General features: G+C 36.4%; 2 protein-coding genes across 4 annotated transcripts; one reads left to right on the top strand and one right to left on the bottom strand.

Annotated features, from left to right (window-relative positions):
- Nucleotides 1–995: 995 nt before the first annotated feature.
- On the bottom strand, nt 996–11126 carry LOC127946229 (uncharacterized). 2 transcript variants are annotated; one of them, XM_052542663.1, is made up of 6 exons: nt 10281–11126; nt 9326–9465; nt 8476–8647; nt 7566–7748; nt 7124–7175; nt 996–6731 (listed from the first exon to the last, which is right to left on the bottom strand). In XM_052542663.1, exons 4-6 carry the CDS (start codon nt 7574–7576, stop codon nt 2673–2675), a joined length of 4122 nt encoding a protein of 1373 aa, XP_052398623.1. In that variant the 5' UTR covers nt 7577–7748; nt 8476–8647; nt 9326–9465; nt 10281–11126; the 3' UTR covers nt 996–2672. The 2 variants fall into 2 exon arrangements, with proteins under 2 accessions (XP_052398623.1, XP_052398622.1); XM_052542662.1 differs by lacking the exon at nt 7566–7748.
- A 6795-nt stretch (nt 11127–17921) lies between these two features.
- LOC127946230 (chondrolectin) lies at nt 17922–24348 on the top strand. Of its 2 annotated transcripts, none has more exons than XM_052542665.1 (7): nt 17922–18380; nt 20310–20655; nt 20736–20893; nt 21001–21051; nt 21148–21222; nt 21950–22046; nt 22453–23154. In XM_052542665.1, the coding sequence occupies exons 1-7, from the start codon at nt 18305–18307 to the stop codon at nt 22502–22504; spliced, it is 855 nt and encodes a 284-aa protein (XP_052398625.1). In that variant the 5' UTR covers nt 17922–18304; the 3' UTR covers nt 22505–23154. The 2 variants fall into 2 exon arrangements, with proteins under 2 accessions (XP_052398625.1, XP_052398624.1); XM_052542664.1 differs by lacking the exon at nt 22453–23154 and adding an exon at nt 23195–24348 and having other exon boundaries at nt 17932–18380.
- Nucleotides 24349–24707: the final 359 nt, after the last annotated feature.

Below are 24707 nucleotides of genomic sequence, written 5' to 3'. Positions count from 1 at the left end.
AAGGGTTAAAAGAATTATAACAAAAAAAATTTGATTGGCATTTTTTTTTCTCTTTTCTATTGCTTCACTCGTTTAGAAATGAGCCTGCATGTTTTGCTGTATTTCATACCTGTCAAAAGAGTATGTGTGTTCAATCAATTTCTTGTTCATGCTAGCACATGCTGCTTATAGGATAAATAGAAAGAGAAAGAGAGAGGTTTATTCTGTTAAAAATTAACATGGATTTACATTTCAATTAGCAGAGAAGGAACAATTTTGTTTAACCGAGGCTGAAGCTCTGCACCCTGATTAAGGCTTTGCCATGGCTTGGTATAGGAAATGGGTTTATTTAGCTAGAATTATGGCTATTTTATTGGATTAGGCTACATTTAACTACCATACTCAGTTCAAAATTAATAGGTGCTTTTAATAAACCAGAGACCTCTTCATTCTCAAGAAACAGAATAGCCAATATTCTTAAAAACACCTGAATTAAAATGTATAATATAAGGTGCTTAAATAGGCAATGTGTTTTATGTTTTATACAGTCTATGGTTTTATCCTTATAAATTTCAAATCAAACCCATCCAGTGAATATCGAAAAGTAAACAAAATCGTGAATGGATTTTTTCGATGACATCGACAAGATGTAAAAAACGTAGAGGGGGCTTAAACTGCAACCAAAGTGTAAACAATATTAATGGAGTTAAAAACAGGAAAATAAAGCTTAAGTAGACAGTAGGCTATGACTTTATGGGGATGGGTTAACGTGAAAACAGACTCATCCAACTCAATGCTAGAAAGCTAGAAATATATACAAGATTTCTTTCTAAAAGCTTTTTTAAATAGAGAACTAGGCTACATGTGGTGTAGGAGATTATTTGAAAAAGATTCGTTCAGTGGCCCTTTCAGCAGGATACACTGTTACGAAAGAAAAAAAAAGTGAGGGATTATTGTGACACTGAATAGCTCACTAACTTAAATTGTAAAAAAAATAATACAGCATACTCAAGAAGTCCAAAGAAGGCAGTCATCTTTATTTTATTTTAATAACAGAACATGCTCCTTGTTCGGCGAACCTGCCAACCATTACTGAAACATGAGTTGTATAAGACGGCCAAATTAGTTGCATCACTCAGAGTCATAACTGTTCATTGTAAAATTATGGCAGGTTGTGACATGACACGCATGAGTCGGCCTGTTTTAATGAGCTGTAATTAAGGAATTTATACAGTTTATTAAGTCTACAGTTTACTTTTAAATTAAAAGTGCTATTAAAAATGTAGCAAAGCAGATTAATTTAAGTCATGTGCAAAGTTAGTCATTTACAGATACTTTATTAAAATCTTTTATAAGTGATAAATATTATTCTACTTATGCCTTAAGAAAAATACTGTGTAGTCCATATATTAAATGTTAATAAATATAACCGATTTAATGAAGACATTCAAGAAATCCCTTACAAAAAGGACCTTACATATGTAGGCCTATGTTATACAGCATTATACTGTGTTGTTAGCAGTGCTGCATCTTATGGAGGTCCCTAGGCTCTAGGGGAGAAATTATGCCCCAACCCCTGCCCTGCATGATAAGTTATAATAAAAGATAAATTTAAATTACACTGAAAGCCCCACACAAACAGCACAATTAAATTATACAGCAACTGTGAGGTCTTATTTAAGAATGCTTAGTTCATCTAGTGGTATGTCGGTAGCACTTTATTCTACTTTCTTGTTCCCCATGTACATATTATGTACTTATTATAGTAATTACAATAACTATGTAATAACTAGGTACTAACCCTGAAGCTACCCCTTAACCTAACTAAATGTAACTACCTAAATGTAGTTACCTTGTATTACCAGAACTTTCTTAGATAAATACACTGTAAGTACACTATAAGTACATGTAAGTACACGTACTGTAAAATAAAGTGCAACCTGTATGTCTTTTGCATAGATTGTGAGAGGCCATGTTTGAATCTCAAATTAACAAGTTGCGGATGCCAGTTTTCAATATCACTTTCATACTTTATCAAATAATATCAAATGGATGGCAGACTTCTGTAACATCATCTTTACGGACTTATCCACAATTAATGTGGAATCTTCAGTGTTACTGGGGCACTTACATTTTTCTATTCTTTTTTGCTCTGATTGTTAAAGGAGCAGTAGGAGTTGAAAAAAATTAAAACACCTCTGTTAAACAGTTGGTGTTCAGTTTGTTAGTTGACAGCTACTGACTAAAGAATGTATGTCAGAAAAAAATAATGTATTGTAACTGACATGCTGTGCTTTCAAATGCCACAGTGAATGAAAGAGTCAATAACTTACAGGAAGCAGGCCTAAATAAAGAAATGATGTGAGAATTCAACATTTCAAAGCCTCAAGATCCAGAAAATATTTATAAAAAACATAATGAAAGTGCATTGTATTGTATATGAATTCATAATGAAATCAATAATGGTTTACCTCAAACACTGAAATATTCAAAAAGCCCATTATATTGAATTTTTTAACAAAAAATATGAAATCATCATAACCTTATAGTTCTGATATAATTATAATTCCTTCTATTCATATCCATATTCATAATGTTGCTGCAGCTTTGTCGTAGAAGACCATAAGCGTAGAATCCCCCCCCCCCCTCACATTCTTAAATGTTCAGTACATGTAACCACAGAATTCTCTCTTCTAAAGTTCTGTTTCTACTGCATCATCACAACTGTCAAGATAGTACTCATCATCGGTTGTGGTGTCAGAATCAGACTCCTCAAAAACAGTCAAGCTGGTTGTGTAGCTCCTCGATGACAGGATTCCACGAGGAGGAGACAGATTTTCTGGAGTTGTCCACATGGGGGAAGACACAGAAGGTGCCTGGGATATCCGACGAGGTGAAGAGGACATAGTTGGTGATGGAGGTGGGGTTGGGTCTGCATCATAATGATCAAAATCATCTGTATATCCAGGTTCAGACTGTTTACCACTGATAGATTTGGCATCACAGATTGGAGAATGGCTACTACTCATTGGAGAGTCAACTTGAGAACTCAAACTTGAGTGGTCGCTGATGCTGCTTGTTGAGATTCGTCCAGGACCTGATGGGCGGCTTGAAACCACACTGCTTACTGAGAAAGATCGTCCGTTGTGTAGACCATACTTTAAATCAGCATGTGATGAGGACAAGTGAGACCTCACAAGGTTTTGCTGCACAGGACTCTTGGTGGAGTTCAGAGAAGAGAAGTCATCAGACTCACACAGTGAATTAGTTTTTTTGCAGACTGGACTATAAAACACATTATCTTTCTGAATGTCTTCTGAATCGAAACCAAACAAATAAAAGGGTGATGGGGGACCGACAGATGATTTTCTGTAATGTGGCAAGGTGGCAGAACGATTCATACTTTGGGCCTTTAGCTTATGTGGACTAAAGCTCCTACCATAAGAGCGGTTTCCATTTTCATCGCTATGCCTCTTTTGTTGACGAACATTTAATTTATTCTCAGATGATTTCTTTAATGTTAACGGTGACAAGGACTCAAGAGAAGCCAAAGGTGCTTTATCAGTGGTCAAAGATGAGTTGGGGGCAACCCATGTGCACCCAGAACCTTTTTGTTCAGTTGCAGATCTGTTTTGCCAGTCCATATTTAAAGAATTATCCGATTTCTTTAATGTAAGTGGTGACAAAGATGCAAAAGAGGCTTTATCAGTGGTCAAAGATGAGCTGGGGGCCTCCCATGTGCACCCAGAACCCTTTTGTTCAGTTGTAGATCTATTTTGCCAATCCATATTTAAAGTATACTCAGATTTTTTAGATGTTAGTAGTGACAAGGAATTTAAAGAGGTATTATCAGTTGTTAAAGAGTAGTTAGAAGGTTCTGGGTGGCTCTCAGAACATGTTTTCTCTCTCTTGGGACTTTCAAAAATCTCAGTATCTGAGGGTTGCTGAGTGGGACTCTTGTTCTTTTTCGGTAGTGCATCAAGTGCGCCGTCTGAAGGTCTGACACCAAATGTCAGTTTCAAGCGATTTAATACCTGGTCAATCCTGCTGCTTGTTTTAAACACTGGTGAATGTCTTTTGGTTTTTAAATACTGGGGACTAACAACCTCTTTGTCTGGCAAAGAAGCTGAAGAGAAGACAGCTTCTTTGTTTTTCTTAACTCGTGAACTAAAGAGGCCTTTTTTTGAATTGGAACTTTGCATTTCCTGCAATCTCTCATGCATACGCACAGCGGGAATCTCTTTCTCAGCTGTCAGTGGAGTCTCATTTTCTACTGTGAGCTTATCAGGTATTAAATACTTCTCTTTTTCACTCAGCCTGGGGTAAGAATTACCCTTATCAAGCTGAAGTTCCATCAAGCCATCATGCTCTTGATGATAGAAGTTGTTAGAGCCTGTGTTGGGCTGCCTTGGGTGTGTTCTTATATTTGAGCTTTGGCTTTCCATGACAAAACTTGCATCTGGTGCAGCTTGTAAGAGGCATGGCTGGGCAGGTTTGCGATTATCTAGGGTGCTTGCATAATCTTGAACTGCTGTCCTCTGTTTTGTGTTAGGAGAAGCCAACTGTTCCTTTGGTCTTCTTATTATACTTGTGTATGTGGACAGTGAAGAGATTGGATCAACTTTAATGAAGTCTGGTGGAGAGGATAGTTCTTGTAAAGTGTTGTTGAGTGTATGTCGGGAGGTGATGAGGCTAGAATATTGAGAAGTGCTGAGACGAGGTGCTGATCTTCGTCCAAAATCTGGAGGCAGAGATTGAGCTGGTGCTATATGAGAGCTGGAGCCATAAGATTTTCTTGGTAATGCTTGTACCTGTGGCACAGATGGGTTGAAGTCAAATGAAAATCTTGAGGGAACTGTTTTCCGGTCACCCTGCAGTTTTACACCTCCGTCTTGTTTAGAAGGTGAGGTTTCACCTCTCTGTATGTGGGAAGAAGGGGTAGAAGGGGAAGGGGTGGACACAGCCGGGCTGGACTCCCGTAGGTATGAATAAATGCTTGGTACTCTTACACTTCTGAGAGGTCTGCTTGGAGAAAGAGGGCTCGAAAGATCCACAGTGCTTTGACTTGACTGAGAATATTTCTTATAGTCCAGATATATGTGCCCAACATTTGTAGGACTTGTTCCATCAACAAAAGAGTCTTCCCTGGGTGAGTAGTTAAGCCTGTCTGTGAAGGTACTTGTGCCTGGTGAACTACTGGCTATTATATTGTGTGTACTTTGTGATTTTAATTTTTGAACATTAAAGCCTGATTGTTGAACATTCAAATTTGATAAAACTTTGGGAGAAAATGTGGTATCTGGAGTTACTTTTTGTCCAGTCATACTGGAGTTTTTTAGGTTGGTGTTGTTGGCAGCATTTTGTTCCACTGGATTTGTGTCCTCTGTACTGGAATATTTCCTCAAAAACTCTGAATAAGAGCTCTGTTGGGCTCTGAGAACCCCAAGTTGGCTGGTTTTTGTTGTGGAGATTGGGAAACATTCTTCCTCTTCTCTTGCAACAGAAGCATCGAGTCTCATTGAAATTTCTGTCTCTGGTTTGTTTAGAAACAGTGATTTCCTTAATGGCACTCTACTCTTAATTCTATGTGAGAAAGGGAACTGACTGACTGGTATTTCCTCTGTTCTTGCAGGAGTGTCTGGGTATTCGGGGGTTTGGTCATCAGCAGTAACATAATGGGCAAATGATGGAGTTTTCAAAACAACTCTGCTAGGCAATGTAAGGTACCTGACAGACCTAGTCATTGGGGTCTCTGATTGTGTGGGTTCAGCACTGGTGCTTCTCAAATTTGACCTCCTCAAGGAAAGAAGTAGGCTGCTTGTTGTTGGCTTAGAACTCAATGATTTGAAAGGCTCATTTTCATCTCCAGTTTTTGATATTCTGAACCCTGAATGAGCCAAATTTGGTACCTGTTGAGTTTCCAGATGTGTGGGAAAAGGATGCAAATCTGTATTATTGTACATCATGCCCACAGAGGAGGATTTAATAATGGGCCTCTTTGGCTGTTTTGTGGCTGTGATGTTTGGGGAATTGTTCTCTTTTTGCCAGTCAGGAGAGTTAAAGCTGGTTCCTGCAGTCAACTGCATATCATTGTGATTGAACATGTGTTCAGATGGTTGCCGCTGGGAAGGAAGAAACGGTTGTTGCTGCTGATCCTGGCGAAAAAAGGTAGATGGGTTGACATTCTGTCCACAATCTTGGAGTTCATACTGTACTTCACTGCCACCTTGCTTGGGTCTGCGAAGACGGCCACTCCAAGGTGGAGCAAGAACTGAGGCCAGGGCTGATGTCAACATAACTGATGTAGGATTGATAAGACCAGGTTCTGGCTCAGGGGTACTGTCATGAAGAGCAGGAAAAGAGCCTAATGGCAAGACCTGGTTTACTACTTCTGAATGGTGTGCACCATTGTCCACTTCAAAGGAGGTCAGATTACTGTGGTACTGTGAAGTTGTTGCAGCATTCTTTCTATAGTCGCTGGCTCCAGATTCCTTGTTGAATTCGGTTTGAACCTCAAATACAGGTTGAGTAGAATGTCTTTGTGAGCTGTTGTGGACAATTTGCATTTGTTCATGAAGGCCTATGCTGTGTTGTATTCCTGTATTTTGTCCCTGCTTTGGTGTGTTATGTCCATGCTGTTGCAGAGTGGTAAAACCATCTTCATGAATGCTTGCTTTGGGTCCATCCCCATTCTTAAATAATTCCCCAGTTGATTCACCACATTGCTCAGTTGGTGAAAGAATGTTCCTTAGCTGTCAGAACAAACAACAAAGCTTTGGATAACTGCCAAAAACAGTACAAAGCAAAGGCACTAGTAGCATTTGTACATTTTAGAGTACTAAAGTTGAGATGCTTGGGAAAATTGCAAGAAATGCTTCTCACGTTTATTTGAACAAATCACCACTCCCATTCCATAAATGTTTAAACAGAGTTCAACTTTACAGTTGAGCTTTACATTCCACTGAAAAATACTCAAAATTGCACACATGGCCCAGTAGAGCAGAATGTATTCAAATTGTAGTACAATAAAGATTTTTCATTATATTTAAGCAAGATATGTTTGATTAGTAACTTAGTAAGACATAGATTTTATTTTTTAAATCAGAAGTTCTCTTACTAAAAAGATGAAAAAGTGAAAGCTTACCTCTGTGTGGTTTTGATTAGCTGTGTTTTTTACGGCTTCATGTGCCCTGTAACTGTCAAATTGAGAAAATAATTTTTAATTAGCATTTTTTTTTTTTAATGAGCAAACATTAAAAATGTATTTAAAAAAATAAGTTCCCTCAGGTAGATAAACAAAGACAACTATGATGAAAACAAATATCTTGTCTAAGTCAATGTTTCACACACTATTCTTACTCCCTAAATACTTTTTCTAGTACATCTTTCACCTTTCTCTCAGTTTAAATATTTCAGGAGTAAACAATTAATTGGCCTGACATGAAGGGAAGGGTCCGTGGTTAACCTCACACACATCAATGCATACAGATGCCTATACCACTTAAACGTACACAAAAATAACCCTGTTTAAAAAACCTGTTCACTTCCAGATTAAAAAATGAATAAATTCCTGATCATTAACTCACCACCATGTCATCAAAGATGTTCATATGTCTTTCTTTCTTCAGTTGCAAAGAATTTAATGTTTTTGAGGAAAACATTCCATGATTTTTCATATAATGGACTTCAGTGGTTCTGAGTTGCAGTTTCAATACAGCTTTAAATTATCAGGAATTTTTTATCCTGGAAGTGAACTAATCCTTTAATGTCTGCTTTGAAAAATGAGAGGCAGTGATGTCATACCTTTTAAACAAGATACTGTAATACTGCACAATAATGTCTCTTTACTGTTTCCAAGATCAAGTTGTAAACACTTTATAAAGGTGTAAGCAGTGTTTGAAAGCATGAACACACCTAGATACGGTACAGCCAAACAGCAAATCTTTGCCAATACACTTTCACACTATCATTCACCGTCATTAAATCATGACTTATTGCTATATAAGAACTATTACTGCCAGTCATGGGTCAAAAGAGTGCTGCAGTTCTGGCTAGGACTGTGCAAATGACATAAAACACACAGTGCTATGACATCATTTAAAAAACAAAAGATATTATGTGCAGTGTGTATTAAGTGGAATCAAATTTTTATAAAACATTTACTTATAAGAAGTAAATGGAGTGAATCCTACGAAGTTTATCATTCACTGAACTTATGAATTATAGCAGTTGATTCACTGTTTAACTATAAAATTGGATTTTAAGCTAGATATGCAATAATATTAGCATTCTGGTATATGTCATAAGCTGATAATTATTTTAATGTTGTAAATAATAACTGATAAATGGCTGATTAAAATCCTATACAATTTTGTTTAAAAACAAAAAGTGAGCACTAAACTCCTTTTAAAGCATGATGAACCCCAACAGTAGTGTGAAAATGTAAAAAAAGACCAAAAAACCCAATAAATGAATGAATAAATAAATAAAACTCACGAGTTAGTTGTAGCTTGCAGTGTTTTTTCCACTGCCGTGCCTTTTTTGTTTCTTCTGTTGGGAAGACTGATAGAGATGGTGGAAGTGAATCTGGCAGATTTCCTTTGTTCCTCAGATGTCCTACTGGAGTCTTTCTTAGATCTAAGGAGTATTATTTGCCTGATCTGCAAATCTAATCAGTGGAGAAGTGTTACAAGAAGGAACAGCATGATAATATCTATATATATATATATATATATATATATATATATATATATATATATATATATATATATATATATATATATATATATATATATATGAAAGGTTTTAAGCCAGTTATTTATTTTGCAGTAGTGTATCAGTACAGCAGAGAGTATCAGTTTACATTTGCCAATTTGATTGAAATACTTCACTGATATTTTTGTATGCACGAGTCTGAAAACATCCAGTACTCTACACAGAGATCTGATCTCACCATCATCCAGTCTGTCTGGAATGACATAAACAAATAGAAAAAACTGAGACAGACTGAATCCAGAAGAATTTTGGCAACGTTGACATTTTTTGTTGAATTTTTTTTTGCCATTGTTTGAATATGTAAACTGACATTTCCAACTGACACACTACAGCAAAAGATATAAAAATAACTGGCTTAAAACTATTTTTTGTTGGTGAAAATACTAATAGCCTAAGACTTTTGAACAGTGTGTATATACAGTATATATGCATGCTTCATATGACATTACATGAATGTCATTAAAATTATCAGAACTTTAAATCAGAATTTCATAAATTTATAATGAGCTGTTATGTCCCAAATTTGTGTCTCACAACAAATGTATCTGTTAATCCGGTCATACAAACTCACCTCTGCTGCTTTTCAGCTGGCCTGTTAACTGCAACGAGGATGAAGATGCAGTAGTTCTAGTTTCTAAATTTTTCTTTTTGTGGATGTGTTGAGCCAGGGGTCCAGGATGTAACTTCTCTTGTTCACTTACATTCTGAAAACTAATCAAGCTTTGCATTACAACACTGCAACAATACAGTCTACAGAGAACTGGAGACTGTTTTTTTTTCTCAACAGACACCACGTGTCTGCAGCGAAGGTTCACTCCCTTCATAAAAATTATTCACAGGAACACCCATAGATGTATTCTAAGTATATTGACAGATGACAGTGACAGCGAAATTTCAATAGTTTTTTCCTCTTCATGTACAAAGAAAAAGATTAGAGTACTTTCCAAGTAGGCAGAAAATACTTTCTTGTACTTCTCCTAATAATGTTGAACATTTTAATTTTTTACAATTATTATTATTAAAAAATTATGAGACAATGTGGGTGTAACAAACTGCATAAGTGCTAAATTATTACCATAAACATTGTGAGACATTTTGAGATGACATTCAGCAAAAGATTAATAGTTAGTGAAACCAGATATTTTGGAGGTGTGTTCTGAAACAATTAAACTGCGATGCAGACAACATGTTGGTAAAGGTTCAGACAAGAGATCAATGCTTGAATCAATGTTCAGTCCATTGGCATGTTGTTATAACTCTTTGACTGTAAAATAATTTGTAACCATGTTTAAACTACAACGGATACTTCAAACTAATATTTGCGCAAGCTCTTCTAATTACGTAAGAACTTCAACCTGTCCACTTAAAGCTACAGACTTACATAATGTTGTCCTTCCATAAGGAGGATCATAAAGGTTAGTTTATGAGAAAGAGAAAAGTAGGAAAAGTAGTGTTTGTGTGAGAGGAGATTATGAGCAAGAAAAACGAAGTAAAAATTCCAAGAACTTAGAAACTTTGTAGCCTACCGTGATTTGTCAGTTTGTGTGTACAATACATCCCGATCTGGGATAAAGCAAGTCACGCTGGCTTTCACTCCGCTTTGACAACTTGAGTGCTGTAACTTCAGATCATGTGTTGACATTATAGGCTAACTGTATATGCCTCATATAGTTTGGTTGCTTCCCTTTAATCCCTCCGGGCATCAGCTGTGCCATTAGGAACCCTCACGTGCGGCTCGACTGTACATTCCACCGGAGAAAACAGCGCTCGGTGAGGCAGACCCGTCATATCCACAACTGAAGACCGACACCACCCGTTTCTTTCCCACCAAGGCGTGTGTTATCGAGGGCACAGCCGCGGAAGTGCGGAGTGAGCTTGTGCTTTAGCAACAAACTCCGAACTTTGAAATTTGAGTTCATTACTTTACCTTGTACTATAACATTGCGATTAAGCATGTATACAACCTAGACATTTTCCTGTATCATGTGTCAACTAGTTATATTTCGGATTTACCTGAGATACCAAAGGGTTTGTTTCAAAACAGGTTTTAATTAAAAAAAGACTTATTTTTAAAAACGTGTTATCTAGGATGGGAGATAAAAACCAGAGGATAAGCAAGCGATAACTAAACAATAATAGCCTACGTGTTTTTTCCACGAATACCCGATAGGTGGGGTCATAAACAATAGCGTGACATTTCCGCGAATCGATTCTTTAGAACAATTCGTTTAAAGAACCAGTTAAAATGATTCAGTGATTCACTTACGTCAAAACGTAACAGCGTTTGCACGTAATAACTGCAGCTGGCATTCCAGCGTGGAATATTCCCAAACATTCTAGTAAAACCATATGTGCTTAAATATAGCTATTTATAACTTTTTTTTTATTAATAATGGTTGGTTGATTTCTTATGTTCGTTCTGTTTTTCATTTTGCAGTCATTTTTTCATCCAAGTCAGAACCTTAATATAGCCTAGGCTAGTATAGCCCATCAGTAAAATCTTTGATTCAGTCCAAATATTCCAAATGTAATCTGCTCGGGTGTATTAATGCGAATCGAACATGAGTCAGTGAATCAGTAGCGAACCGCTGAGAACGATTCTGTCCCACTCGTGAGCAGACTCGATCAGGCCGGTTTATAAGAACCAGTTTAAATGAGTAATGGAAAAGATCCGACTCAAAAGAACCACTCGCTCACGAATCGGACACAGCATACAAATAACAGTGATGTAAATAAATGTGTCTGCATCTGGGGCATGTACCATGAAGCTGGATTAGGTGGCTAGCCTAAGATGATTCATTTTAGTCATTTTATGATTTATATAACTTTTGTGATTCATATTATTATTTATCTCTTACACACAAGCAATTTTAGTTTAACAGTTATTATAAATTATTTTAAATAAATATTAATGTATACAGATTATGTAATATAAATAAGCTGTAGTATCAAAAGATTGAACTATTTTAAAAATTACAAATCTGAACTTACATGTTCAAGTCTCTATCACTATATATTTTCAAATGTATAAACTAAGTTAACAAGTTCCACTTGTGACTACACTGATGGAGCAAGATTTTTTTATTAGTCCTCCTTCATTTTTCACATGACATTTAATTTGTCATATTCTTCAATCTCTTAACCTTTAGCAAAACCTTTAACCTTCAGTTTTAAATCTCGCTGAGTCTCTCGCGAGAAGTAAATCAAACTTGCTCTATATTGCAAGGCTTGTGATTGGCTGTTCGCCAGTGATGTCACACATTCATGTGCACGCGCTCCACAAACTCAGGATCAAAGTCTGAACTGGCAAAGAAAGTTGATGAACAGCATCATGGTACCAACAAAGCCGGATTGGAGAGGTTTGGTTTTGTCAACTCAAAACTAATCCTATAACTCTGAATTTGTTCAGCTACCATCATGGTACAGGCCCCTGGGATCCAGTCAAACCTATTAAACATTCTGGTGGGAAAATAATAACAAAAATGCTCCTGAATTATACTCTCAGCATCAATAAGACTGAAAATTGCAGTAAAACAACAAAATGATTGTACATTTGCCTTAATCACTCTGCCAAAGTGAAACTGAGGTTTACTGAGAAGAAAAATATTGAATAAGTGGTGAATAAAATGGAAGGGAAAATCAATCCTAATTAAGATTTTTTTTTCTTGTCAGTAATCAAGAGGGATGGATTGCTGGTCAGGCTTTCTGCTTATTCCACAAAGATTAATTGGCCCAGAGCAGGATTCCTAATTATTTTATATAGAAATACTAAAGGCCATCAATAAGACTCATTAGCCCCTCTAGGCAAGGAGCCTGGTTGTATGTTGCATTGCTGAATGGTGTGCTATGCAGATGCACATATCATTGGAGGGAAGTGTTCTATAAGATGTGATGTTTGTTTCCAGACTTGTTAAGTGAAAAACTGCACGTTTGTAAGAAATGAGTCCTCTATTCATAATATTGTGTTGTCCACTGGCTGAATGGACTGGCCAGAAGCAATGGTTTAAAATTAAAACATCTTAATTAATATTTCTTATAACATGCATCTTTTCTCTTCAAAAGACGTTATCTGCTGGACTGGAGTCATGTGGATCACATGTGGATTATTGTGATGTTTTTATTAGTTGTTTAAACTCTCATTCTGATGGCACCCATTTACTGCAGAAGATCCATCGGTGAGCAAGTGATGCAATGCTAATTTTCTCCATCATAGACACAAACTCATATACATCTTGTAGTATAGTAGATTTTCATTTTTGGGTGAACTATTCATTTAATGCAAAACTCATTGGCATGCAGTTTAAATTAACTATATGGGAGTATCACATTACTTAAAACATGCTTCAGAATAAGATTTATTTTGCCATGATGATTAATTAATGACATGGTCCATAAAGAGCATAAATTAGATGCTACAATAATTCATGTTGCATACATACTGCTAAACTGCAACTAGCTGTAGTTAATGCAGTTTCCCTGCAGCCTGAAATCTACATCTGGCCAAAGCCTGTCTTTAAGATGCCTTGAGCTCATAAGCACAAAGAACATCTTTATTAATTGACAAGACTAATGTTTAATTTAAAACCCAGGACTCTGTCATTCTGCAAGGATGAGAGAACATTTGAGCAGGATGCTTGTGACTGGTGACTCAGAGGTTAAACCGTGGCAGCAGCCTGGCAGCCGTATTGACTTCTGGGTAATTATACTTAAGTGGTGACTAGAGGAGGCAAATGGCAGTAACAGATTATCTGTTTTGAGGGGATGCATTCTTAGAATCAATAAGAGTCCATTTGTGGAAATAGGGCAATTAAGGGGAAAATACACCCCTGTTCTTGGTCCTAACAGAAGTCATTTGCCACTGCTACCATACTGTAGGTCTTAAATTTTTTTCCCTAAATCTCTCATGGTTAAATTAAGAAATAAAACAGAGGGATAAATAGTATAAACAGTAGACATCAACAGCCTCTCTTAACAGCAGATTTACCTTGGTTTGTTTTCCTTTGTCTGAAAACAACATTAAAAATGAGAACAAGAAATGGTTTTAACAGGACATACACTACCATTCAAAATTTGGGGGTAAGTAAAATGTATTTAAAGATTAAATTCAGCATGGACACATTAAATTGACAGCAAGGGCATTTAAAATGTTAAAAAGATTTCTGTTTCAAATGTATGCTGTTCTTGAACTCTCTATTCATCAAAGAATCCTGAAAAATTGTATCAGAGTTTCCACAAGTATATTAGGCTTAAATGTTTTCAACAAAAATAAGAAATGTTTCTTGAGCACCAAATCAGCATATTCTAATGATTTTGAAAGATCATGTGACACTGAAGACTGGAGTAATGGCTGTTGAAAATGCAGCTTTGCCGTCACAGGAATAATTTAAAATATATTAAAATAGAACATAAATGTTAACAATATTTTGGTTAATGTTACTGTTTAACTGTATTTTTTAATCAAATACATGCGGCCTTGGTGAGCAAAGATTTCTTTCAAAAACATAAAAAACAAAAGAAGACTTTAAACTTTTGAATGGTCTTGTATGAACATTTTAACATACACTGATAATTTATTTTGCATGTTTTCATGTCTTAGCCTGCAGCCGTGCTGTCTTTCCGGCTCATACAGTAATTACTGATTACATTAATTCTGGTATGAGCATCCAGTCACCAGCTTTTGGGACAGGGAGGCTGTTGGGGGAGTCAATGACCTCACTAAGTGATGAAGGAGAGCAGAATGAGATTGCAGTCCGGTCCATTTGGGTCTCGTAAATAGATTTGCTTGTTAAAGAAGTACTTTTCCCTGGCTGACTTTACCACACTTACACTTTCCTCAAGCCCTTCCAACTCTGGTTCCTTCCTCAATTTGCACACAAACACCCTAGAAGATGAAAGAACAGAAGCAATGTCTTCTGATGTACTGTATGCGAAAGAATCCTCTCAAATTCAGCCATCACTCGGTTTGCCTGATTTACAGGGCCAAATCCCTTAGACTCTAACAATCAATCAGTTGGATTTACATCTATTGTGACTTGGCAAAACAGACTCTCCCTAAGAGACAGCAATTGCAGCAGTATGGACCACTGATCAATCCCAATCAACCGATGTAAAACGTTCATAATACAGCACTAATACTGTATGTATGCAAGCCAAACCAAACTCACACTTACAATATCCCAGAAGTGAATTATGGCAAAAGATGATACGGGTCAGTTATCAGTTGGGTTGGATATACAAGTTATTGGAGACGAAAGTAAATGTGTATAGATTTGAACACAGAGACTCTTAAATGGATCCAAGGCACTCCCTCTCTTCAATGTTCCCTTAATCTCACATCACCAAACCGTAGGCTTTAATCCAATCAGCAAAGAGCTTGTTCTCATTTACCCAGAAGGCTTGAAGGGATCATCATACATCTGTGTTGGGGTAAGCCATGACGGGAAGGTTTCTTTCACCCTACATTTCATTTTTCACAGCTTGAGAGACCTCCATTCGAAGGAAAGATGATGAAATAAGTCAATACCAGCTTTCAATTGATTTGTCTTTTTTGAGACACCAAAGTAATCTACATTTAATGATTGCTCAGAAATAATCCACTCATATGATTATTAATTATATTTAAATCAAGCTTATTTTAGGTACAATAATGCTCAGTGGAACCAAATATACTCTGAGATTTAACAACCCATTGACACATCATTTTAACTAGCTTGTACTCTTGACAATAAGAGAACATGCTAATGAGGAAATATGTTCATGGGGTCAAAGTTCATATGTCAGGTCATCCTAAACTGGCACAAATGAACAGTACAAGTGTTCTATTGAAACATTCTGCTGCTAGTCAAATTTCCAATAGAGTTCCAAACTCACCAACTTCTTAAAAACGAATTAGTGTCTCAGGCTGGGGTCTCAGCATAGTAAAAGTGTCACAAAATAACGTGAATACATTTAAAGTCAATCTCTTAAAAAGGGTCGCAGCATCTGTTGACACAAAGCAATATCATTGGAACCCTTTGGATCCCCCTCCTTTTGTAGGAAATCCCTTTAATGTGAACCATGCTTGCCTTAAACCTGAATCCACTGATTACTTCTGGACAATTAAGCACACTGATAGAATGAACTCAGTGTGACTTCAATGCCTAATCTGAAAAGAAGTCAATACAGAGAGAGGGAGAAACAGTAAGCAGATGATGAGAGTGGAGAGTTATGTGATGTTCTGGCAGAGCTTGCTTACAGGGCCCATTGTCCTGGCTTGCAAAATCAGCACTACCCCATTCCCCTGGCCCAGTTAAGACATTCTTTCTGCAAGCTGGCCGGTAGTGCACTCAGCTTCTTCTTCTTTTTTTGTGACTGCCTGACATTTCTTCTCTGCTGCTGGTGCATCCTGTCAGATCTTCTTAATATCTCCGCTGACAAGGGTCCTAGTAATAACGCAGCTGCCTTTTTATGGATAATGTGCCTCAGAATATCTTGGTGTCGTTATCGAACACTCAAGGGACGGAATGGCATTTTCAGTGGGAATAAGTAATCGATAGGGAACAGCAAATGAAGTAATAGCATTTTTGCGTTGATGCATATTACAGCTCAGTTAACAGCCTTCAGATCGGCGAGGCTCCACGCCGCAGGATGAACGGATCAATCAATGCACAGAGCTGACGTCTCACTTTGACAACATAATTAGTTATTATACAGAGAAACGTGTTTGAGGACAAAATGAAAACCTCCCTTGGATATTCAGCTCATGGATCAGAGCCAAAAAACGGCAGTCAGGGAAACCATGTGGTCCTCTATGAGGAAAAAAACTTTTTAAAAGTAGAGAGAGATAAATTACTGAAATGAAGGGTGTCAGTTAAGAAGAGATGATTATGTTAATGGGAGGTCTTACAGGAAATGGGATACATCTGTTTATGTTTTCACATGATTTTGCTGTCAACTTTGTTTTGTTTCTAAATAGGTCATTATGTTATTTTATAGTATAAATAAACTGGAATCATTGATTCTGATTGTTCAGCTGAACTATTCTTTGGTCAAATATTTTTGTAAAATTATTTCTAAACTCTTCTCTCTTGCTGCCTTTTTCTTTTCACATATGAAAATAATTTCAAATCAACATTTAAGTCAATATTGCAACATAAAAGACTCGATGCAAAGACAATCTAGTGATCTGTTGAATATTCATGTTTCAATTCATTTCAAGTTTATTTGTAAAGCGCTTTTTACGATACAAATCATTACAAAGCAACTTTACAGAAAATTAAGTTTCTACAATATTTAGTAGTAGCCTATAAGCGGTGACTGTCAGTTTATGTGTATATGACAGGATTTTTCAGAAAAATTAATACAAGACGTAATCACAATATTTGTATGTTGTTTCAGGGTTAGCATCATCTGGAGTCCTCTGAGGGTCAGCATCATCTCTTCTCAGGTGTTCTGGAGCTTGTGTAAATCCTAGTTATCACGGGATGTAAATCCTGTGGCAAAACAGAGAAACAAATAGAGACATCATTAGCATAGCTGCTGTTCCAACAAAGTAAAATTAATTAATTTAACCAAAGATAAAGAATCAGAATGCGCATTTGATCAGATGCAACTGCAGTCACAAATTATGAGATGCATTATCCTTTACATAAAAATTTAATTAGCTTCACTTGTACAAATGTGGCATTGTTATGAAAGTGGTTGAATGGACAGTCCTCAAGAATTAGATCAAACTTTACATCAGGATCACTTGAGACAACTTAGGTCTCAGGGTACTTGGAAAAGGTTTTCAGTTAAATATGGCTTGTTAAACCTATAAACAGAAAATAAAAAAAAAAAGTAATCAGCTATTTTAAAATAAAAATGCCATTTTTCTAAAATGCCTAAAAGGTTGCCTATATACCATGAGTCATAAATTAAACTGACACAAATTCATTTTCTTATAGCCTACTGCAGCATGATTGTATTGTATCGATAGATAAATTTGGCATACAACCTATAAGTCTGCATATTATAATTTTTGTTTACACCTTTATGAACCGAGACATACAATAGTTCGGCTGCGTCTTTTTGGTTCTCTAAATTAGATGCATATAATTCAAGGGTGTTTTCACCTCAGCCATTGACCCAATAACGCTTAAATCATTTTATACACTAAAACTGTGTTTGTGATCTGCCCCATAATCTACCGTATAACTGGAGAACACGGGTCGAGACAGAGACGTGTGTTGCACCTAATAAAGGAGGTGATGAACATCTGCGCCCTGCTCGATTACCTGCAGTAGCCTACTGCCCAGCGCTGGAAGCGTCACTGAAGTGGAGCAGCCGCGCACTCGCGAGTGGAGGCGCGTGTCACTCTCTCTCTCTCTCTCTCTCTCTCTCTCTCTCTCTCTCTCTCTCTCTCTCTCACCAGAATACAGAGGCGCTTTTCAGAGTATCAGACCAGCTCGGTGGAAACCATGTCTTTGAACACTATGAAGAAGAGATTATTTAAGTAAACGTTAAAAAGCCCCCTGACTGGAACACGTCTGTTTGAAGTTCACTCCATTATACTCAAGTGAAACACGCGAGGATGCGCGCGGCAGTCGGAATCCTTTGTGCTTTGATTTCCCTGGTCTCGTTCAGCCATGGCGCGAGAGTTGTGAGTGGTAAGTTTCAGTTTATTGGGTATGAAGCTATTTTCATCCACCTTATTTTTTTTAAGTAAGTGAGGATATACACTAGGCTACCGGTCAAAAATCAGAAATTGGGATCAGAACGATTTTTAAGTTTTTTTTTTCAGGAGTTACTTATATGCTCATCAAGGTTACATTTATTTGATCTAAAATACAGGGGGAAATTTTAATATTGTGAAATATTATTATGCTGTAAAATAACTTTTCTATGTGAGTACTGTATCTGTTCAAATGCAATATATTCCTATCATGCAAAGCTGAATTTTCAGCATCATTACTACAGTCTTCAGTGTAACATGATCCTTCAGAAATCATTCTAATATGCTCATTTATTATCAGTGTTAGAAACTGTTGTGTTGCTTTTTTTTTTTTTTTTTTTTTGATACTTTTTTTTGTGATACTTTTTTAACAATATACTCTACAGTTCAAAAGTTTGAGGTCAGTAAATTGATTCTTTCTTTCATTTTTTGAAAGAAATTACAACTTTTATTCAGCAAGGATGTGTTAAATTGTTAAGAAGTGATAGCTAATATTTATATTGTTAGAATATATATATATTTTTAATAAATACTGTTGTTTAAAACTTATTATTCATCAAAGAATCCTGAAAAAAAGTATCGTCGTTTCCAAAAAATATTTGTCAGCACAACTCTTGCCAGCACTGATAATTCTAATAATAAATCAGCATATTAGAATGATTTCTGAAGGATCATGTGACACTTTATAATGGAATAATGGCTGATGGAAATTCAGCTTTGCATCACAGAATTATATTTTAAAGGATATTAAAATAGAAATCATTATTTTATATTATAATAACATTTTTCAAGATTACTTTTTTTTTTCTGTAAAAATGCACCCTTGATGATCATAAGAGACTTCTTTAAAAAAACATTACAAGTCTTACTGATCTCAAACTTTTGACCAGTAGTGTATGTATTAAAATATTATAAATATATCAAAATATATTTAAGTTTAAAGGGACAGTTCAGCAAAAAATATAATTTAATCATCCTCAGGTTGTTCAAACCAGCTCAAATTGATTTTCTGTGTGGCAATCATAAATAATAACTGTTAGATGTGAAATAAACTTAGAGGCTATGGAACAGAATTCCATAACTCTTCATAATGCTTTTAAGTGCTCATTCACATCTACTGCTTTATTTTATAATTTAATTATCTCTCAAAAACATTATCTGGCAGATGTGCTCATAGCTTTCACTTCCCCAAAGATGATTAATCCTGAAGATCATTTTTGAAGCTTGTCTCCAGATTTTTTAAAAACATTTCTCTCTTAATAAACTGATGGGATAAAAAAGAAAATGATTATGAAAGGATAAGAAAAAGAGAGAGATGGTTGGAGATAAAAAGAGGTTTGCCATACACGTGTAAACTAACAGGATGCACCAAGGGAAATTAAAATGAGTTCGGGTTTTTAACAAAGGTGACAAGAAAGTGACAGTTTTGGAGAGCATTCCATGCTGGAAGGAGTAAAACTGTGCCACACAGACAGGAATTGAGGAGGAAAGCTAAAGGGAGCTGGTTGAGAAAATGCTGAGTCCAGTTTTACCCCAGTTAAACTCGGCCAATTACTGGATTCAAACTGATGATATAGCAGATCTGGACTGAGCAATTATTTAAAGTACCTCCCAGGCAGAGAGCTAACGTTATTATTAGACTTTTAACAGTCTGTCTATTAATCACAGTTCCCTTCATTGGGCCTATCAGTGTATCTTAAGTGTTCTCTATAATAGAAGTGCTTTGTTTATGATTTAATAACAATTCCATACAGTTCCCTTCTTAGCTTGCAAGCCTTATTAAACATTTTAACTGAGCATCTTTTAAAAGTCCAAATCTATATCTGTCTATTGAAGAAATCGCGTATTAACTTTGTGACTTCAGGTCAGACGGTGTGTCAGGGGAGTGCTGAGGAGCCGTGCTATAAGATCGCTTACTTCAGGGACGTTTCGAGTCGTGTTGCATTCTGGGAAGCTCAGGATGCGTGTGAGATGGACGGCGGTTCATTGCTGAGCATTGAGAACACAGCAGAGCAGAAGCACATCGAACATCTTCTGCGGGAACTCAGCATCTCCACTTCCACCGGTGCTTCCAGCGGGTCGGGCATCACAGACGGGGACTTCTGGATCGGGTTGACACGTGTGGAGGGCGACACCGCACAGGAACCTAGCAGTTTTGTCTCGTGTCCCAATCTGTACAGGTGGACAGATGGAGGTTTCTCACAGTTTAGGTGAGATGGGACTGATCTGGGGCCTGTTCAAAGCAGAGATTTACATCAGGTTATGAATTAAACACACTTCTGTTCTACAGAAACTGGTATGCTGATGAACCATCCTGTGGAGGAGAAGCTTGTGTGGTCATGTATCACCAGCCTGCAGCTCTCGCTGGGCCTGATGGGCCGTATCTTTACCAGTGGAATGATGACAGGTGCAATATGAAGCATAATTTCATCTGCAAGTATGAACCAGGTAGGAGATTTGCACTGAACATTTTGACTCAAAAGAGATGTGATTAACCTGAATTCACCGTACTAACGCGGTTTATATTACAATGTTTGTTATGTTTTTCTGAACAGAAAGTTACCTGGTAAAAGTGCAGAACGACACGCCTGAAGGGCCTGATGTTGGTATGCAGCCAGGTGTCAAATATGTCATCATTTGACTTAAAAAGTTACAGATGTGTTGAACTAATCTGTTGATTTGCCCCTTAAATCTTTCCTCAGAAGAACAAGAGGAGAGGAGAACATCTCCTGTCGATCAGGATGAGAACCCCCGATTCATAATGCCAGGGCACTCAAGTAACAGTAGATTTTCAATTCTTAAAGGAATATTCAGAGTTATGCTCAGTCAGTAGCATTGTGCCATAATGCTGATTAGCACATAAAATAATTTTGACTTGTTCTCCCTTTACTTTAAAAAAAGCATGACAACAGAATACCATAAACACTAAACCCTAAAATAACTGTAAAAAATAATGAGTTATATATAACAACAAATACTATGTTTTAACTGAATTAATTAATCAAATCTTTGGTGTCAGTGAAATTTTTTTAAAGAATTAATATTTGTATTTTTTATTTAGATTTTTAAATGATATCAAAATATGAAACAGTTAAATTGTAATAATATTCCATAATGTGTTTTTTTTTTACTGTATTTTTGATAAAATAAACAATACCTTGGTTAGCATAAGAAACAAAAACAAAAATAAATGACAAATTCACAACTTTTTGCACGTACTTTTATAAAATTTAAGCATCATATTTTCAGATTTCTGCTTTTAAATCTTCTTTAAAAATTGCCCCATTCACTTCTATTTCCCCATTATAACCCTTGATTTTTTGAGGGGTATTTTTCCTGAGAAAAAAAAAGAGGTGAGTAAAAATATTATTTTTGCCATTGTCAACATTAAACCACAAATGCAGTCAATTGAGTTTCTCTTGTATTGAACCCAGAATTCAACTCAAAATAAATGCATGTATGTGAATGGAATTAAAAATCATGTTGTTGTTGTTTTTTTCCCAGGTATGTTGCTAATCTATGTGATGATCCCTACCATCCCTCTCCTCTTGCTGATTCTGGTGGCTTCGGGAACGTGCTGTTTCCAGATGTTGAGCAAGAGGTGAGCCATTAGGATCAAATCACTGTAAACGCTGTCAGACTAATGCTAATGTGCTGTCCTATTATGCACAGTATCACCCAAATACTGTGTCGCATCAGGAAGTCAGTGTCTCACTAACAGCCTTGCGTCTTGATTAATCAGGATTCTCTAGCTGAGATCTGACACCATCCTCTGTTTTTCTCGCTAACCCAGAGGTTTTACTGTCATTAATTAGATTCAGCTGTTTATAACTGTGCCCGGCAAAACAGCTTAGCCCATACTAATCACCATCAACACACTTATTATAGTGTGCATGTAGCACTTTTGTAGTGGGGGAGGGGTTTGCCTGCCGCATTACGTCACACTGCATTTGAGACCAACTTGAGTCCAACTTGACTTCTATCTCCATTAATATCCCGATTTGCAGGGAATTGCTGAAGCAAGCTGTTCCCATCCTCCATTCTCATCCCTCAACATAGAGCACCAGATGCAGTTCATCTCGGCCCGTGCTTGGCAAGACATTATATAGTGGCTTATCTGTCTAATTTATTGTTTATACAGCTGACACTCCCACAGAATTATGTCTTTTTAACATATTTCCAATCACTGTGGCAGACGAGGAGATCCTGAGACAATACATTTAATCACTTGCAATGACTGAGCACGCTCTATTCGGTAAAAGGCGTCCTGGAATGAGTTCAAAGCTTTTGGAAAAACGTCTTAAGTCCTTAACAGATGATGCTTCTCTGTTTTACGATGTTTGCTACTGGTCCTCATAATTAAATATTATCATAAGACAAGTCTCGTAACAGCTGCATAGCTTCTGTCTGCTTATTGTGTATACCTTTGAATGTCCTGTCTTCCATACATTGTGCTATAAAACCTTCCCAGTTATACTCAGCAACAAATTATGTAAATGACAAAGGCGACATATTCATGTGGGGAAATTGGCCTGTTTCACAATGCACACACACAAGTAATACTGCACATGTCAAGAGATTATAATATAACATCTACCCATAGAGGATGCATATTTTCATTAAAAAAGAATCATCAACTCACCATCATTTCATTCCAAACATGTATTAGTTTTTTGATTAATTTATAAAATTAAATTAATGAATAATTATATGTATTAAATTATTAATACATTTACATTTTTTTAACAGTAAACCACGGACCACAACGCACGTTAACCAACCAACTCTCTGGATCTCCAAGACGCCAAAGATAGACAGTGGCATGGAGGTTTAAAGAATCAAACAGCTCCCTTTTTCTGGCTTTGCCATCTATGTCGCTTGATCAGCAACATGTTTGCCTGCTGGTTAGTTTAGTGTGTGATTTATTAATACTAGCTAAAATGTGTAGCACCGGCAGAGCAGTTACACACATATTGCATTTCTGTACAAACACAGTGAGCAATTAAATTACTGTAATTAAAGCAAGTACAAGTGGGAACCACATAAAAAGAGGAAAAAAGAGTTCCTTTTGACAGTGAATAGGGTCACATGAACTGAAGCTAGTGACACAGTAAAGAAATTAAACACTTAAAGAGCATAAACAGATGGCCTGAAAAAATGTATGCCTCATTCAATAAATGAGAGGCTTATTTAATCTAAAAGATTTCTCATGCATTGCCAATGATGGTTCACTATTGATTATTTAGTAGCATATAGGATTTCTTTTGAAACATATGCGATCGTTCTTTAAATGACCAGAATCATTGGCTAATATAATGGCTGTTTAGTTGTGTAGCTTATGAGGATGTTGTCATAAAGAAAAAAGAAGAATTTGTAAAAAATGTACATATTTTTTTGTATGATGTGACTGTGAAGCTGCTTTAAGCTGCCACTGTTACATATGCAGTTTTTTGCGTGTGAATATTTGATCTCCTTTTAAAGTACTCCTTATAGAAAACATCAATGCTAAAAAGTATTAAACTGGTTTGCATCATATTGTATCAGATACCAAAATTTGTCAGACGTCTTGTTGTACAGGAAGTTGTGTTTCTGTGAGAATGGGTGATATTGTGCGTTTGAATTTAAAATGTGTTGTTAATACTTTTTTATATTTTTGCGACAGGAATTAGACGTACAAATGGATTCAATTTAATTGTGAAGATGTTTTGGTATGTTTTTATGGCTCTATAATCATGCCATTTCTTTGTAAATAATAATAATAATAATCAATGCTTAATCACAAGCAAAAACAAGAACTGAAATCTTTTGAGTTAATTGGATTTATTTTGAAATCTGTTTTGTGATTCATCACGGACCAAAATGTAGGTTCTTATCAATAAACAACTCTTAATGTGATTAACAGATATCGAATATCTTGTATTCACACAAAGAATTAACATACATATCTCTGCTCCTCAAACACTTTTGCAAGTTTCTTTTACAAGAAAAAAATGCCTTACACAGATCAAAGCTCATTTCTGCAGCTTTCCCACTTCAAATTACACCATTTGTATTTATTTATGAGAAACACGGTTGTGGCCATGAATTTAAATAGACACACGATCAGACAGCTTTCAGGGGTCCAGCTGGCAGGCAGAGCTAGAGCCAGACATAAGACAAATGAACTGGACCACATTAACACCGAAAAGATGTGGTACTTTGTATGTGATTTGCCCTGGCCTACAATTAGTGACAGCATAGACTTTAAAGGACACTGCTGATT

Source organism: Carassius gibelio, chromosome A24, assembly GCF_023724105.1.
Source record: "Carassius gibelio isolate Cgi1373 ecotype wild population from Czech Republic chromosome A24, carGib1.2-hapl.c, whole genome shotgun sequence".
Taxonomy (NCBI): domain Eukaryota; kingdom Metazoa; phylum Chordata; class Actinopteri; order Cypriniformes; family Cyprinidae; genus Carassius; species Carassius gibelio.
This window is presented reverse-complemented; position numbering and strand designations above follow the sequence as displayed.

What these genes read in the sequence shown, in the direction of transcription:
- LOC127946230 (XM_052542664.1), top strand. Translation starts at nt 18,305, where the DNA reads ATGCGCGCGGCAGTCGGAATCCTTTGTGCTTTGATTTCCCTGGTCTCG. An exon ending in GGAGGTTTCTCACAGTTTAG is followed by an intron (nt 20,656 to 20,735) that starts GTGAGATGGGAC and finishes TCTGTTCTACAG; the next exon opens with AAACTGGTATGCTGATGAAC. An exon ending in CATCTGCAAGTATGAACCAG is followed by an intron (nt 20,894 to 21,000) that starts GTAGGAGATTTG and finishes TTTTCTGAACAG; the next exon opens with AAAGTTACCTGGTAAAAGTG.
- LOC127946229 (XM_052542662.1), bottom strand. Translation starts at nt 10,396, where the DNA reads ATGTCAACACATGATCTGAAGTTACAGCACTCAAGTTGTCAAAGCGGA. An exon ending in CCAGCTGAAAAGCAGCAGAG is followed by an intron (nt 8,648 to 9,325) that starts GTGAGTTTGTAT and finishes TCCACTGATTAG; the next exon opens with ATTTGCAGATCAGGCAAATA. An exon ending in CTAATCAAAACCACACAGAG is followed by an intron (nt 6,732 to 7,123) that starts GTAAGCTTTCAC and finishes TTGTTCTGACAG; the next exon opens with CTAAGGAACATTCTTTCACC.